At 43.7% G+C, this 15,106-nt stretch overlaps 1 protein-coding gene across 18 annotated transcripts in view; it reads right to left on the bottom strand.

The window, feature by feature from the left end:
- ldb3a (LIM domain binding 3a) overlaps positions 1-15,106 on the bottom strand; it is a 69,247-nt gene that overhangs the window by 24,228 nt on the left and 29,913 nt on the right. For 12 of the 18 annotated variants that reach the window (XM_090238218.1, XM_090238205.1, XM_090238226.1 and 9 more), the window contains exons 4-6: positions 7,624-7,699; positions 5,254-5,276; positions 3,589-3,783 (exon numbers count right to left, since the gene is read on the bottom strand). In XM_090238218.1, coding sequence (XP_090094344.1) covers positions 3,589-3,783; positions 5,254-5,276; positions 7,624-7,699 — 294 coding nt within the window. Of the gene's footprint in view, positions 1-3,588; positions 3,784-5,253; positions 5,277-6,818; positions 7,079-7,623; positions 7,700-15,106 lie in introns of all 18 variants that reach the window. The other 6 variants (XM_090238202.1, XM_090238195.1, XM_090238200.1 and 3 more) reach the window with 1 other exon arrangement.

The following is a 15,106-nucleotide window of genomic DNA, read 5'->3' on the forward strand; positions in this document are numbered from 1 at the left end:
TTCATGACAATGCTAAAATGGCAAAAAAAAAATTGCTAGCTAGCTAACCAACAACTGTAACAATGAATTTGAGAGACAAGAAGTGTTCATTGCGCAAATGTACAGTACCAGTCAAAAGTTTGGACACAACTACTCATTAAAGTATTTTTCTTTTTTTGTACTATTTTCTACATGGTAGAATAGCAGTGAAGACATCAAAACTATGAAATAACACATGGAATTATGTAGTAACCAAAATAATTGTTAAACAAATCAAAGTGCAGTCGCAAAAACCATCAAGCGCCATGATGAAACTGGCTCTCATGAGGACCACCACAGGAAAGGAAGACCCAGAGTTACCTCTGCTGTGGTATGATGAAACTGGCTCTCATGAGGACCACCACAGGAAAGGAAGACCCAGAGTTACCTCTGCTGTGGTATGATGAAACTGGCTCTCATGAGGACCACCACAGGAAAGGAAGACCCAGAGTTACCTCTGCTGTGGTATGATGAAACTGGCTCTCATGAGGACCACCACAGGAAAGGAAGACCCAGAGTTACCTCTGCTGTGGTATGATGAAACTGGCTCTCATGAGGACCACCACAGGAAAGGAAGACCCAGAGTTACCTCTGCTGTGGTATGATGAAACTGGCTCTCATGAGGACCACCACAGGAAAGGAAGACCCAGAGTTACCTCTGCTGTGGTATGATGAAACTGTCTCTCATGAGGACCACCACAGGAAAGGAAGACCCAGAGTTACCTCTGCTGTGTCTTTGTGAGACGCAGAGTAAGTGAACGGATTATCTCCGCATGTGTGGTTCCCACCGTGAAGCATGAAGGAGGAGGTGTGATGGTGCTTTGCTGGTGAAACTCTCTGTGATTTATTTGGAATTCGAGGTACACTTAACCAGCATGACTACCAAAGGATTCTGCAGCGATACGCCATCCCGTCTGGTTTGCACTTAGTGGGACTATCATTTGTTTTTCAACATGACAATGACCCAACACACCTCCAAGCTGTGTAAGGGCTATTTGACCAAGAAGGAGAGTGATGGAGTGCTGCATCATATGACCTGGCCTCCACAATCACCAGACCTCAACCCATTTGAGATGGTTTGGGATGAGTTGGACCACAGAGTGAAGGAAAAGCAGCCAACAAGGGCTCAGCATTTGTGGGAACTCCTTCAAGACTGTTGGAAAAGCATTCCTCATGAAGCTGGTTGAGAGAATGCCAACAGTGTGCAAAGCTGTTATCAAGGCAAAGGGTGGCTACTTTGAAGAATCTAAAATATATTTTGATTTGTTTAACACATTTTTGGTTACTACATGATTCCATGTGTTATTTCATAGTTTTGATCTATTCACTATTATTCTACAATGTAGAAAATTGTTAGAATAAATAAAAACCCTTGAATGAGTAGGTGTCTAAACTTTTGACTGGTACGGCATTTATTTTTTCAATAAACATAAATATACAATTGAAGAAGTCGGCAGTTTACATACACCTTAGCCAAATACATTTGAACTAAGTTTTTTCACAATTTCTGACATTTAATCCTAGTAAAAGAGCCCTGTCTTAGGTCAGTTAGGATCACCACTTTATTTTAAGAATGTGAAATGTCAGAATAATAGTAGAGAAAATTATTTATTTATTTTATCACATTCCCAGTGGGTCAGAAGTTTACATACATTCAATTAGTATTCGGTAGCATTGCCTTTAAATTGTTTAACTTGGGTCAAACATTTCGGGTAGCCTTACACAAGCTTCCCACAATAAGTTGGGTGAATTTTGGTCCATTCCTCCTGACAGAGCTGGTGTAACTGAGTCAGGTTTGTAGGCCTCCTTGCTTGCACACGCTTTTTCAGTTCTGCCCACAAATATTGTATGGGATTGAGGTCAGGGCTTTGTAATGGCCACTCCAATACCTTGACTTTGTTGTCCTTAAGCCATTTTGCCCCAACTTTGGAAGTATGCTTGGGGTCATTGTCCGTTTGGAAGACCCATTTGCGACCAAACTTTAACTTCCTGACTGATGTCTTGAGATGTTGCTTCAAAATATCCACATAATATATCCACATAAAAGTGCATCAGTCCCTCCTGCAACAAAGCACCCCCACAACATGATGCTGCCACCCCCGTGCTTCACGGTTGGGATGAGGTTCTTCGGCTTACAAGCCTCCCCCTTTTCCCTCCAAACATAACGATGATCATTATGACCAAACAGTTCTATTTTTGTTTCATCAGACCAGAGGACATTTCTCCAAAAAGTACGATCTTCGTCCCCATGTGCAGTTGCAAACCGTAGTCTGGCTTTTTTATGGCGGTTTTGGAGCAGTGGCGTCTTCCTTGCTGAGCGGCCTTTCAGGTTATGTCGATATAGGACTCATTTTACTGTGGATATAGATACTTTTGCACCTGTTTCCTCCAGCATCTTCACAAGGTCTTTTGCTGTTGTTCTGGGATTGAGTTGCACTTTTCGCACCAAAGTACGTTAATCTCTAGGAGACAGAATGCATCTCCTTCCTTAGCGGTATGACGGCTGCGTGGTCCCATGGTGTTTATACTTGCGTACTATTGTTTGTACAGATGAACGTGGTACCTTCAGGCGTTTGGAAATTGCTCCCATGGATGAACCAGACTTGTGGACGTCTACAATTTTATTTTTGAGGTCTTGGCTGATTTCTTTTGATTTTCCCATGATGTCAAGCAAAGAGGCACTGAGTTTGAAGGTAGGCCTTGAAATATATCCACAAGTACACCTCCAATTGACTCAAATTATGTCAATCAGAAGCTTCTAAAGCCATGGAATTTTCCAAGCTGTTTAAAGGCACAGTCAGTTTAGTGTATGTAAACTTCTATCCCACTGGAATTGTAATACAGTGAATTATAAGTGAAATAATCTGTCTGTAAACAATTGTTGGAAAAATTACTTGTGTCAAGCACGAAATAGATATCCTAACCGACTTGCCAAAACTATAGTTTGTTAACAAGACATGTGTGGAGTGGTTGAAAAACAAATTAATGACTCCATCCTAAGTGTTTGTAAACTTCCGACTTCAACTGTCGCTTACATGTCAAGAATCTAAGCCAACCCCGTCTGTTTTGCCCCATATTTGCGCACACGTCGGTTTTGTTGCTAAACAACCAAACCATCTATGCCTTTGTAAAAAAAATTAAAAATACAAATCTACATGTGTGCCTTAGAGCATCAAACCAAACCCCTCCAGGCAATACAAATAGTAACACACCACAAACACCACCCTTAAACAAACAGATCTCACTGCTACCTACTTGAAACAGTCGGAGTTGTATGTTCCGTCTTGACACATACAAAATACACTTAGGATATACAGTCCTGTAGAAATATTTTAAAGGATGGTAACTATCCTAGATCATCAGGACCTGAAAAGACATCCTGACAAAGTAAGTCTGCGGCTTTAGCTTCTCCAGCACAGCGCGGCTACACTACACTGTAGTGCTAGGCTAGTTCAGCACAGCCAGCCAAGGAGAGGAAAGGAGGGGTACTACTTAGGTCATGCAGGTTGGGGGAAAGGTAGAAAGAGAAGGAAAGTGAGGGAAGGAGTGCAGAGGAAGGGAGGGTCTTACCCGGCCTCGTGGCCCTTGGACTGTCCGGCGATGGCGTCCATGATGGCGTCCTGGGAGTACATGCTAATGGGGGTGTTGTACTGGGCATGGATTATGGTGGCCTTGCCCCCAGGACCCTTCACCTCGATGGGCTTGTGGGTGGACAGGGCAGTGTCCTTCAGCGCAATGGGGTTGAAGCTGGGCACATACTCGTTGCTGTCGTGGAGCGGTAGAGGGTTGGAGGAAGTTGTCAGGATAGTGATGATTAGGGTGAAGAGGAGAATAAGTAAAGACGGAGAAAGAGGGAAAAGTGAAGGAAAGTGAGGAAGGAGGGTGGCAGTGGAAGGAGAAATGGTGTGAGATGTTAAGTGAAACAGTGTAATAGCCTGTTAGCAGATCTGTTTGTGCTCTAGCCAACTCCTCTGTTGTGTATAATGCCATGCGGAACATCAACATGTACGGCACACAACACCGGGTGGCACAACAAAGGAGTTGGCTAATGCACAAAAGGGGACAATTAAGACTGGGGACATTCACACCTTTTCTATGCACTTCTCAGTATTTGCTATACAGCCGTACCTTATTCACCTACGTAACGTGCTCTGCAGGTGTGGCTACCTTGCTCTGAATGAATTGAATTCAACCTCTGAATACGTGCAGAGAGAAAATGGTGCATAAAAAGGGAATTAAGTTCCATTTACTCGTGCTTAACACGGGTCAGAATTCCCCCCATAAAGATCTGCTACTACAACAGCGTGGGGTTTTGAAAAGAAAGGCGGATAAAGAGCCATCGAGGCGCTGTATGTTACACAGCAAACATGCTCTGTAAATCCCCCAGTAGAGCAGGCACAGCACAGCTCACATATCTGCACACACACACACTCAGGTTTCCCTCCAGATACAGGTCAGCCCTCCCAGGTATGTGGGTGCCTACAGGCTCAGATGATGTTCTACAGCTGGCCCACAACTAAACTGATCAAGATGAAGAGCAAATGGATGTGTTAATATCAACATGCGCTGTCATCTAAGTTACAAAAGCACAAAGGCTAACTTATTGAACCACTGCATCATCATTCAAATCCCACAAATAAAACACAGTTGATCAACGCAGTAAATGCAGTTTCAAAACGATCAGCAAATGACAGTTTTTTGTTTGTTTTACATCATATTAGCCATCTATCCAATAAAAGTAAATTACACAAGCAAATACTTCACACATCCACACGCTCCACCTAAATGCCATACTGTATGTACATGGCTGATGGCTCATGGGAGAATTTAGCATAATGCCAGAAAGGGACCTTTATTCTCTCATACAAAATATCCCAAAACCACTATTAATGAACAGGGATCTCGTCTGCGAGGGGTTTTCAAGTTAATGATCACAGGCAAATTTGTTTTATGATAGGTTAGGATTTATTAGACGGTCACTCCCCTTTTTCTCTGGGACTTTGACAACCATTACAGACCAAACCAAAACTATCATTATCATTACCAATCCTAGAACTGCTCATCTGTCTCAAAAAAGGCATAATCACTACACAACAAGCCAAGACGATGCACATCCACTTCACACCACAGAGCCTGACACGATAACGTCAACGTGACACACTACACCATGCAGCTGAACCGCGGAACCGTTCGGGGGCGAACGCTGCTACGCCACATGCAGGGTAGGGTACTAACTTGGCAGGAGTGTTGGAAATAACCTGAGTCGGCGGCAGAGGAGAGAGAGAGAGAAAGAGACAGTGATTAACAAGGCAATTACACTCTACCACCCGCCACCGCCGAGGTCGCTTATTCGGCGTGAAAGGATAAAAGATAGATGGAAGAGGGTGAAGGTGAATACTGAGAATCACACAATGCAACAGTGAAAGATCAGTGAAAAAAAATATGTTTTCACCTTTGTTGCCGTTCATTCTTGATTATGATCATTACTGAGGCTTGTCCATCACTAATATAAAGCCGTGGCATTGCAGGCTCTTTAAATCTATAACGTGGAGCTAAAATACTATTTTTACGTCAGAGCAGTGGTATGAAGTGATAAAGAAAGTGGCAGAGAGAGTGCAACAGACCAAAGAGAGAACTTTGTACTGTATGTTTTGTAGACGAGGGTAGAAAGCGAAATAGAGAAATAAATAAAAGGGAGAGAGGTGAAGAGAGAGGGTCAGACCAGACAGAGGCAGACATATTGGGGTGCTGTATGTTTAGAGATGGGAGCAGAGCAGAGCAGAGAGGAACCTGAACCTAGCCATTCCATGGCCTTTTAAAGAGACAACAAGAACAGGTGCTGGCCCTGAACCATAGTCACGTTGTCTTATAGCACTCCGCAATTATTGTGGGAACCCCATGCCTCAGATGTGTGTGAGGTTTTTTAATTAGGTCACGCGACTGCTTTCTGTTTTAGATAAAACTAGGGGAATGCTAGTTCCCTGTATTCATCACAAAGACTGATATAGCAAACCCTGCTATTAGCGATTCACCTCTTTTAGCGATTCACCTCTTTTAGCGATTCACCTCTTTTAGCGATTCACCTCTTTTAGCGATTCACCTCTTTTAGCGATTCAACTTTCTCACATTAAAGAAGTTCTGCTATTAGCGCTTAACTGACACATCAGACACATACTAAAAACAAATCTCCATGTCACTGTGCAGTCCATCCTGGCCACGTTTAAAGCAATAGTTAGCTCTTCATATACACAAGCACTGTAAGGCTTGCCTGGGACGTCACATGTTCACATTTTGGCAGAGGGGACACCTAATCTCCCGGGGGCTCTTCGTATTACCTGGAGAAGGGCCACAGCCTGAGCTAGGGGCCTTTACTGTGCTGCCTGCCCTGCACATTCCCCTCTGGGGGAACCTAAATCACTAGAACCCATTAGGGTCACCAGGCTGTCTAGAGCCCAGCTCGGGATCAGAATACACAGCTAAATCTGAATGTTCTGAGGCTTTCTATCCTTCTGCCCCACGAGGGCCGGTCAGCAGAGCAGCAGGGACTGGGTGGAGTAGGGTGAAGCCCCTTGGAGTAGGGTGAAGTTGGCCATAGGCACTGATCTATGGTAAGTTTTGAGGGGGGTGCTGAATGTTGAAGGTTAGGCTTTGGAGAGGGCTGGCTAATACGACACCAGAGCCTATAGGCAACTTCCACCCGGAGCCGGAGCTTCTACCCCACTCCCTCCTCTTCACTATGGGGTTCACCAGGCCTGGCCTGGTGCTGCTGTTACTACTGTCTGTTCCACTTGGTTACATACCCCACTGAGAGGCCTGCTGCAGAGCCCTTTCCTCTGTGGCTCTCCTGGAGCTGAGCCATCTCTTGCAGGGTCTCAGCTGAGTACAGCCCAATAGGAGTGTTATACTGTGCCTTCTTTGTGGGGGTCGTCTTGCCCCCAGGGCTTGGAGTTTGCCTCTTGGTGGGCGACCCCGAGTAGGAGTTTTTCTCGCCAGACGCCTCTAGTGACGCGGAGGAGGTATTGCAGGCCGAGAGGCCGCCATTTATTTTGGTAGTTTGAGCCTTCAGGAGGGAAGAGACGTGGGTGAGGTGGATAAGGGGGAAGACAGATAGAGGCGTGGTCAGAGAGAACAACGCAAAAGGTACTATATGATACTCAAAAATATAGCTGTTTGAACTTAAACTTGGAAGGCAAGGAGGGTGCTGCATTGTCCCCAGTATCTCCAGTAGAGGGCAGTGAGAGACAACATAGACCGTGCCTGAGCGGATCAGCCCAGCACGGCCCAGGGCTGTTCTTACAGACCTCAGAGCTGGATGTGCTGTGCTGCCTCTATGGCTCCTGACACCCCTAATTGAGGAACTTTGCATGGAGCCTCCTGAAGCTCCCTATGAAGCCTCCGGTCTGGAAGGAAGAAGTGGTTTCACTGAAAGTCCTCAAACCACTTCGATCCCATATGAGTGTGACTGAAGAGTGTGTGTATCTTTTATTTATAAGTGCGGGCAACAAATTCTACAACTAGGGAAGTATGAAAACGTAGCATTCGGTGTGCTGAATGTGTTGGGAGAGTGAGACTGAACAGAGTGTTGCTGGCTGCGGTCATGCTTACCTTCTGGTGAGGGATCTGTTGCATGGGAGAATCCATTCTTTGGGTGGATGTGGAAAGTGGAAATGGGCGCTTTGACCTGCAGCAAAACAAAAAAACAGATACATTAGAAGATGTTACAGTTATTAGAGTGTGACTTGGAATTCTACCACATAACAAGTGGCTGCCAGAAAGATGTTCTGCACTGAAAGCTTTTTCATGGTTTATGAGAGAGATCGAGAGAGGCAAAGTCTACCGGAGAAAGACCAGTGTCCAACAAGCCCATTACTACTTGGATACAAGGAGCAAAAAGGTCAAAGGTCCCAGAGAGAGGCCCACAGAGAGCTAGGCTAAACCTGAAACCTTCACAGACCACTCGGATACAAACGGTGTACACTCCTTATCATAAGTGGTGGTGAGCCATTTCAACGAGAACAGAACATAGATTCCAGAGCCAGAATAAAGTCAATTCCATACAATTTTAGACGAGAAATTGCATATTCTCCAAGCTCAGCAAGAGTCAATCCACCATATTGTTCGCACAGCTAATGTTTACTTGAAACAACAATGAGGTGGGGTCTAAATCAGAGAATAAGGTGAATGTTTACAGAATACTTCAGAGATTGATCCCCCATGTTGTTTGTCTACACTCTTAGAAAAAAAGGTTATCTAACAACCTAAAAGGGTTCTTCGGCTGTCCCCATAGGAGAACACTTTTTGGTTTCAGGTAGAACCCTTTTGGGTTCCATGTAGAATCCATTCCACAGAGAGTACATGATATTCAAAAGGGTTCTACATTGAACCTAGGTTCAAAATATTTAGGTTAAAACAAGAGGATTTGAATATTCCATAACTCTTTGGGACCAGCACTCCTAATTTAGAAAAAAGCGCTAGAAGGATATCAATGGAGTTGGTTCCATGAATTTGTTTATTTTCTTACACTTCCAAATGGAATTACTTCATTGTCTTCCCCTTCCCATCTTCAACCCAGCCTTGAACCAAAAACGGTTCTACTTGGAACCAAAAAGGGTTCTCCTATGTGGACAGCCGAAAACCCCTTTTGGAGTGAACCGTACTCGTTGTAGACCCTGACCTAGATCTATGGAGGTGGTATAAGAGTATGCTCAGGCTCATGGGTTGAGAACGTTCGGTTTTAACACGGTTGGTCAAGTTCAGATACACAAGTGAAATGGAAAGAAAACAGTACGTGGGTGCTTCATCTTTTGAGTGAGTCAAGACTTGGGAGTGCTTGCCTTTCTGCACTTATCAAGCCCCGAATGCATCTTGAAGGACACATTCATTTATTTTCTTATTGACATTCCGGCACAATGCACACAGATGACGCATAACACACAGTGTTATATGACAGTTGAGGACGAGGTTTCCTAACTTCAAATAAATTAGTAAGTGCATATTGTAAGTGTCCAATGTTTTAAGTCTTCATTGTAGAAGGTTGTTAAATCTCTGCATTGTGTTCTTCTGTGCCGTACAGTGGTTATCCAAATAGTGGTTATTTATACTGAACAAAAATAGAAATACAACATGCACCCCTAATCTATGGATTTCACATGACTGGGAATAAAGATATGCATCTGTTGGTCACAGATAAAATGGGTTTCACAATGGGCCTCAGGATCTCGTCGCGGTATTTTTTTTGCATTGAAATTGCCATCGATAAAATGCAATTGTGTTCGTTGTCCGTGGCTTATCAAATCAAATGTATTTATATAGCCCTTCGTACATCAGCTGATATCTCAAAGTGCTGTACAGAAACCCAGCCTAAAACTCCAATGCAGGTGTAGAAGCACGGTGTCTGGGAAACGTTCCCTAGAAAGGCCAGAACATAGGAAGAAACCTAGAGAGGAACCAGGCTATGAGGGGTGGCCAGTCCTCTTCTGGCTGTGCCGGGTGGAGATTATAACAGAACGTGGCCAAGATGTTCAAATGTTCATAAATGACCAGCATGGTCAAATAATAATAATCACAGTAGTTGTCGAGGGTGCAGCAAGTCAGCACCTCAGGAGTAAATGTCAGTTGGCTTTTCATAGCCGATCATTAAGAGTATCTCTACCACTCCTGCTGTCTTTAGAGAGTTGAAAACAGCCTGCACATACCATAACCCCACCTCCACCAGGTGTCACTCTGTTCACAACATTGACATCAGCAAACCGCTCACCCACACGACGCCATACACGTGGTCTGCGGCTGTGAGGCCGGTTGGACGTACTGCCAAATCCTCTAAAACGATGTTGGAGGTGGCTTATGGTAGAGAAATGAACATTACATTTTCTGCCAACAGCTCTGGTGGAAATTCCTGTAGTCAGCATGCCAATTGCACGCTTCCTCAAAACTTGAGACATCTGTTGCATTGTGTTGTGACAACTGCACATTTTAGATGTGCCTTATTTTTTTCACCAGCATAAGGTGCACCTGTGTAATGATCATGCTGTTTAATCATCTTCTTGATATGCAACACCTGTCAGGTGGATGGAATATCTTGGAAAATGAGAAATGCTCACAAACAGATGTAAACAAATTTGTGCACAATCTGAGAAATATGCTTTTTATGCACATTGAACATTTCTGGGATCTTTTATTTCAGCTCATGAAACATGGGACCAATACCTTACATGTTGCATTTATTTTTGTTCAGTGTATAAAGATAGACATGTCTGGCTTCTAAAGGTAGAATCAGTGGCGCAGCGGTCTAAGTCACTGCATCCCAGTTTTGTCTGGGGTAGGCTGTCATTGTAAATAAGAATTTGTTCTTAACTGACTTGTGTAGTTAAATAAAGGTTGAATATATATACAGTGCCTTGCGAAAGTATTCGGCCCCCTTGAACTTTGCGACCTTTTGCCACATTTCAGGCTTCAAACACAAAGATATAAAACTGTATTTTTTTTGTGAAGAATCAACAACAAGTGGGACACAATCATGAAGTGGAACGACATTTATTGGATATTTCAAACTTTTTTAACAAATCAAAAACTGAAGAATTGGGCGTGCAAAATTATTCAGCCCCTTTACTTTCAGTGCAGCAAACTCTCTCCAGAAGTTCAGTGAGGATCTCTGAATGATCCAATGTTGACCTAAATGACTAATGATGATAAATACAATCCACCTGTGTGTAATCAAGTCTCCGTATAAATGCACCTGCACTGTGATAGTCTCAGAGGTCCGTTAAAAGCGCAGAGAGCATCATGAAGAACAAGGAACACACCAGGCAGGTCCGAGATACTGTTGTGAAGAAGTTTAAAGCCGGATTTGGATACAAAAAGATTTCCCAAGTTTTAAACATCCCAAGGAGCACTGTGCAAGCGATAATATTGAAATGGAAGGCGTATCAGACCACTGCAAATCTACCAAGACCTGGCCGTCCCTCTAAACTTTCAGCTCATACAAGGAGAAGACTGATCAGAGATGCAGCCAAGAGGCCCATGATCACTCTGGATGAACTGCAGAGATCTACAGCTGAGGTGGAAGACTCTGTCCATAGGACAACAATCAGTCGTATATTGCACAAATCTGGCCTTTATGGAAGAGTGGCAAGAAGAAAGCCATTTCTTAAAGATATCCATAAAAAGTGTCATTTAAAGTTTGCCACAAGCCACCTGGGAGACACACCAAACATGTGGAAGAAGGTGCTCTGGTCAGATGAAACCAAAATTGAACTTTTTGGCAACAATGCAAAACGTTATGTTTGGCGTAAAAGCAACACAGCTGAACACACCATCCCCACTGTCAAACATGGTGGTGGCAGCATCATGGTTTGGGCCTGCTTTTCTTCAGCAGGGACAGGGAAGATGGTTAAAATTGATGGGAAGATGGATGGAGCCAAATACAGGACCATTCTGGAAGAAAACCTGATGGAGTCTGCAAAAGACCTGAGACTGGGACGGAGATTTGTCTTCCAACAAGACAATGATCCAAAACATAAAGCAAAATCTACAATGGAATGGTTCAAAAATAAACATATCCAGGTGTTTGAATGGCCAAGTCAAAGTCCAGACCTGAATCCAATCGAGAATCTGTGGAAAGAACTGAAAACTGCTGTTCACAAATGCTCTCCATCCAACCTCACTGAGCTTGAGCTGTTTTGCAAGGAGGAATGGGAAAAAAATGCAGTCTCTCGATGTGCAAAACTGATAGAGACATACCCCAAGCGACTTACAGCTGTAATCGCAGCAAAAGGTGGCGGGCGCTACAAAGTATTAACTTAAGGGTGAAGGCTGAATAATTTTGCACGCCCAATTTTTCAGTTTTTGATTTGTTAAAAAAGTTTGAAATATCCCATAAATGTCGTTCCACTTCATGATTGTGTCCCATTTGTTGTTGATTCTTCACAAAAAAATACAGTTTTATATCTTTATGTTTGAAGCCTGAAATGTGGCAAAAGGTCGCAAAGTTCAAGGGGGCCGAATACTTTCGCAAGGCACTGTATATATATGGACAAACCGAAGTAGCCGTTAACTGTGTTACATTAAAGTGGCTGGTGAGAAATTACATGAATGCTTAATAAGGATTTCTGAGCTGCAGAAAAAAATGACACTGACGTAATCCATTTACATCGTAGGGCACTGCAGGTAGGCACTGCAGGTAGGCAGAATTCAATGCTGTTCTTTGAAAGAATTCTCTGGCCTTTAGGCCTCTGTCGGCCTGCTACACAAAAGGCCCAAATGGCTCTGGCAAACAAATTGAGCACAAAGAAAAGGATTCAATGACCTGACAACTGAGTGTTCTTACCAAAAGTTCCAATTTACCAAAAGGTTTTGGCATTGGATTAGAATGGCTTCAGAATGTAAGGGGTGAGAAAACACTGACAAAATGCACATTTATAATAGATGCTTTGTGTGTTGACTACCTGCATTGCTCATCAACTCTTGACTGTCTTCACTCGTCTTTATAGCTCTTAGTCTTATGCACACTAATACGCTGTTCTTGTGGTATTGGAAATGAAAGCCACAATAGCCCATGTAGAAATACTGACACATTGTTTATTTGGTTGACGTCGTTATGAGTGACCTTCCTTAAGGCATTACTTCAGTCTCACACATCATCACCTCAACACGTGGCAGCACTGGACCGCAAGGCACTGTGGAATAGCAGTGCCCTGCTGGCCTGAAGAGTGTTAAAGACAGGGGGTTGACCACCCCACTGCTAATCTCCCACAGTATGCAAACCAAGTAGAGGGGGGTGAAGCGGCTCCTTTTTAAGCTCCTTTTTCTACGACCGACTGAACCGCAGGTAAACCTCTCTTGATTGATTTCGGGAGTAGATTTATTGGTATTGCACACAGCAGTATGAGAAGATTAAGGTCATTTTGAGGAACCCATCATTTGAGGATTAAAAGGACTATCTGGTGCAGGTTCCTTCCATATGGTGGTAGACACAGTGAACCTGACATGCCTCCCCTGTTTATGCACTGCTTTCACATCTCCACACATTATACAAGCAGAGGTCAGATCCATCCACAACATCCTCCTCTTATCCGAGCGGGATTCTTCTCTGTCTGGTGGTGAGAGTTTGTTTTCAACCTATTTTTTAAAACAAGCTCTCTCTGACAGTTGTTTTTTTTTTCGGCAAAAGAAAAACTAAACAAGAGGAAAAGTGTTTCTTGGGAAAAGGGAGAAGAAAAATTGAGGAAGAGGAGAGACGATGACAAGCTCTGGAAAGGCACGGCGGAGTGCCTCCTTGAATCAATCAACCAGGGGGAGGACAAGCACTTCATCCATCCAGCCTATGCCAGCCTTTCCTCCCAGTTTTACAACAATCAGACGGCTGATGAAAAGCAGCCTGTGAAACCACAGGAGATGAGGGGAGGGAGGTTGGGGTGGTTGTGGTGGGTCTCAGCTGTGCAAGCCGGAGTGGGTGGAGTACGGGGGGGGTTGAAGTTGAGGAGCAGGTGCAGATGTGAGGAGATTGGAGGGACACTTAGGACCCTACTCAAACCCCCCCACTAAAACGGAAACAACCTCTTCTTAAAAATGCACTGTACTGTGTGTGGTTGCATCAAAACAAGGAATCACCACATTCCTTTGACATTTGTAATGAGACAAACCGAATTGGCCCCGAGTGTAAAACACTGTTACTGAGAGCAGCCCGACTCAGACTCTTGACATCTGCTACAGTACAGAGATGGCTGGGAGTGACTCTTAAGTAAATTGTCAAGTTCCAAAGCAGAGCGCAGGCCATTTGTGGCTCCTCTGAGTGTCCGAATGGAAAACAAACTATCAGGCACCTCTGGTCTGAGGTGAACAAACACAAATCTCCCAAAATAAAGTAGAGGTAGAGTCAGTGGGGATTAAAAAGTGAGACCTAGTATGCTTTAACCCCTGACCTGAGTGAGTTAGTTGTTCAGCCAGTTAAAAGACAGGGTAAAAGCAGTACAAACAGCTACCAAAGAGCCACGAGATAGTTAGGCTACGCAAACGTCTCCCTAAGGGTTACAGTCCGGTAAGAGGGAGAGTGTCCAATGTAATACCCATCTGTCATGATAAATACCATAGCCTGTCACTTTGCTAATTGACTTGGAGATGAAACAGAGAAAATTAAGTGCCTTGACCTTTTCACTGCCCCCCTCTGACAAAGGACAGGCCAATCAGATTAGGAATAAGAATAACATGTAATTGAATAGGATCTCTAAAGGACAGACACTGTCTGGTTTTATGTAGGGGTGCATTAAGGGATTTAGCCTTCAAAGGTTTATGTAACAACAACACTGCCAGCAGACTTAGAGAGCCCTCAAACACAACAAACAGGTCCACAATTAATACCAGAGTTAAAAATTGTAAAAAAAAACAAAACAGTTATGAGATGGTAGGTTGAAAGGGAATGTCACCCTGGACCCCAACACAGTCTTCATTTCAGCGACCCATTCACCGTAGAGACGAAGGATGTTGCCTTATAGAATCCATTTTGATTAGTCTGTCAGAGTCAGGGAAGTTCTTCAAATTATAATAAAGTGATAGAAAGTGAAAAGGGGCTAGAGCTCGAGAAACTGGCCCATCACTAATGATTAACCAGAGAGGGCCAACCCAACCCAACCCTACCCAACCCAACCCAACCCAACCCAACCCAACCCTACCCAACCCAACCCTACCCAACCCAACCCTACCCAACCCAACCCAACCCTACCCAACCCGCCACTCCTTTGTGATTTTTGAAATGAGTTTTACAGTTGAGACGTAATTTAACTGTAAATGTGCCATGAACACAACCACTCATGATGTTGTCATCTGATTGTCAAACAAATCACTACCTTCACACATTTAGCCAAAATAATTCCAGCATCCGATGAGTGCACGTGTGTTCTTTCGTTCAATTCGCAAGTGGATGAAACTACCTCAACCGAGAAAGCTTCCGAGTGAGCGAAACAGCCCCCCTCTGTCTTACTATACGAATCCCATGTATCTGATGCTGTCTAGACAAAATATATATAAATTTAAAAAACGGTATGACATGCCATACTCTTTTTGGTCAGACAGCATCAGATACATGGGCTACATA

The sequence above is a fragment of the Oncorhynchus mykiss genome, chromosome 1, assembly GCF_057628025.1.
Source record: "Oncorhynchus mykiss isolate SJ-2025 chromosome 1, ASM5762802v1, whole genome shotgun sequence".
In the NCBI taxonomy this organism is placed as follows: domain Eukaryota; kingdom Metazoa; phylum Chordata; class Actinopteri; order Salmoniformes; family Salmonidae; genus Oncorhynchus; species Oncorhynchus mykiss.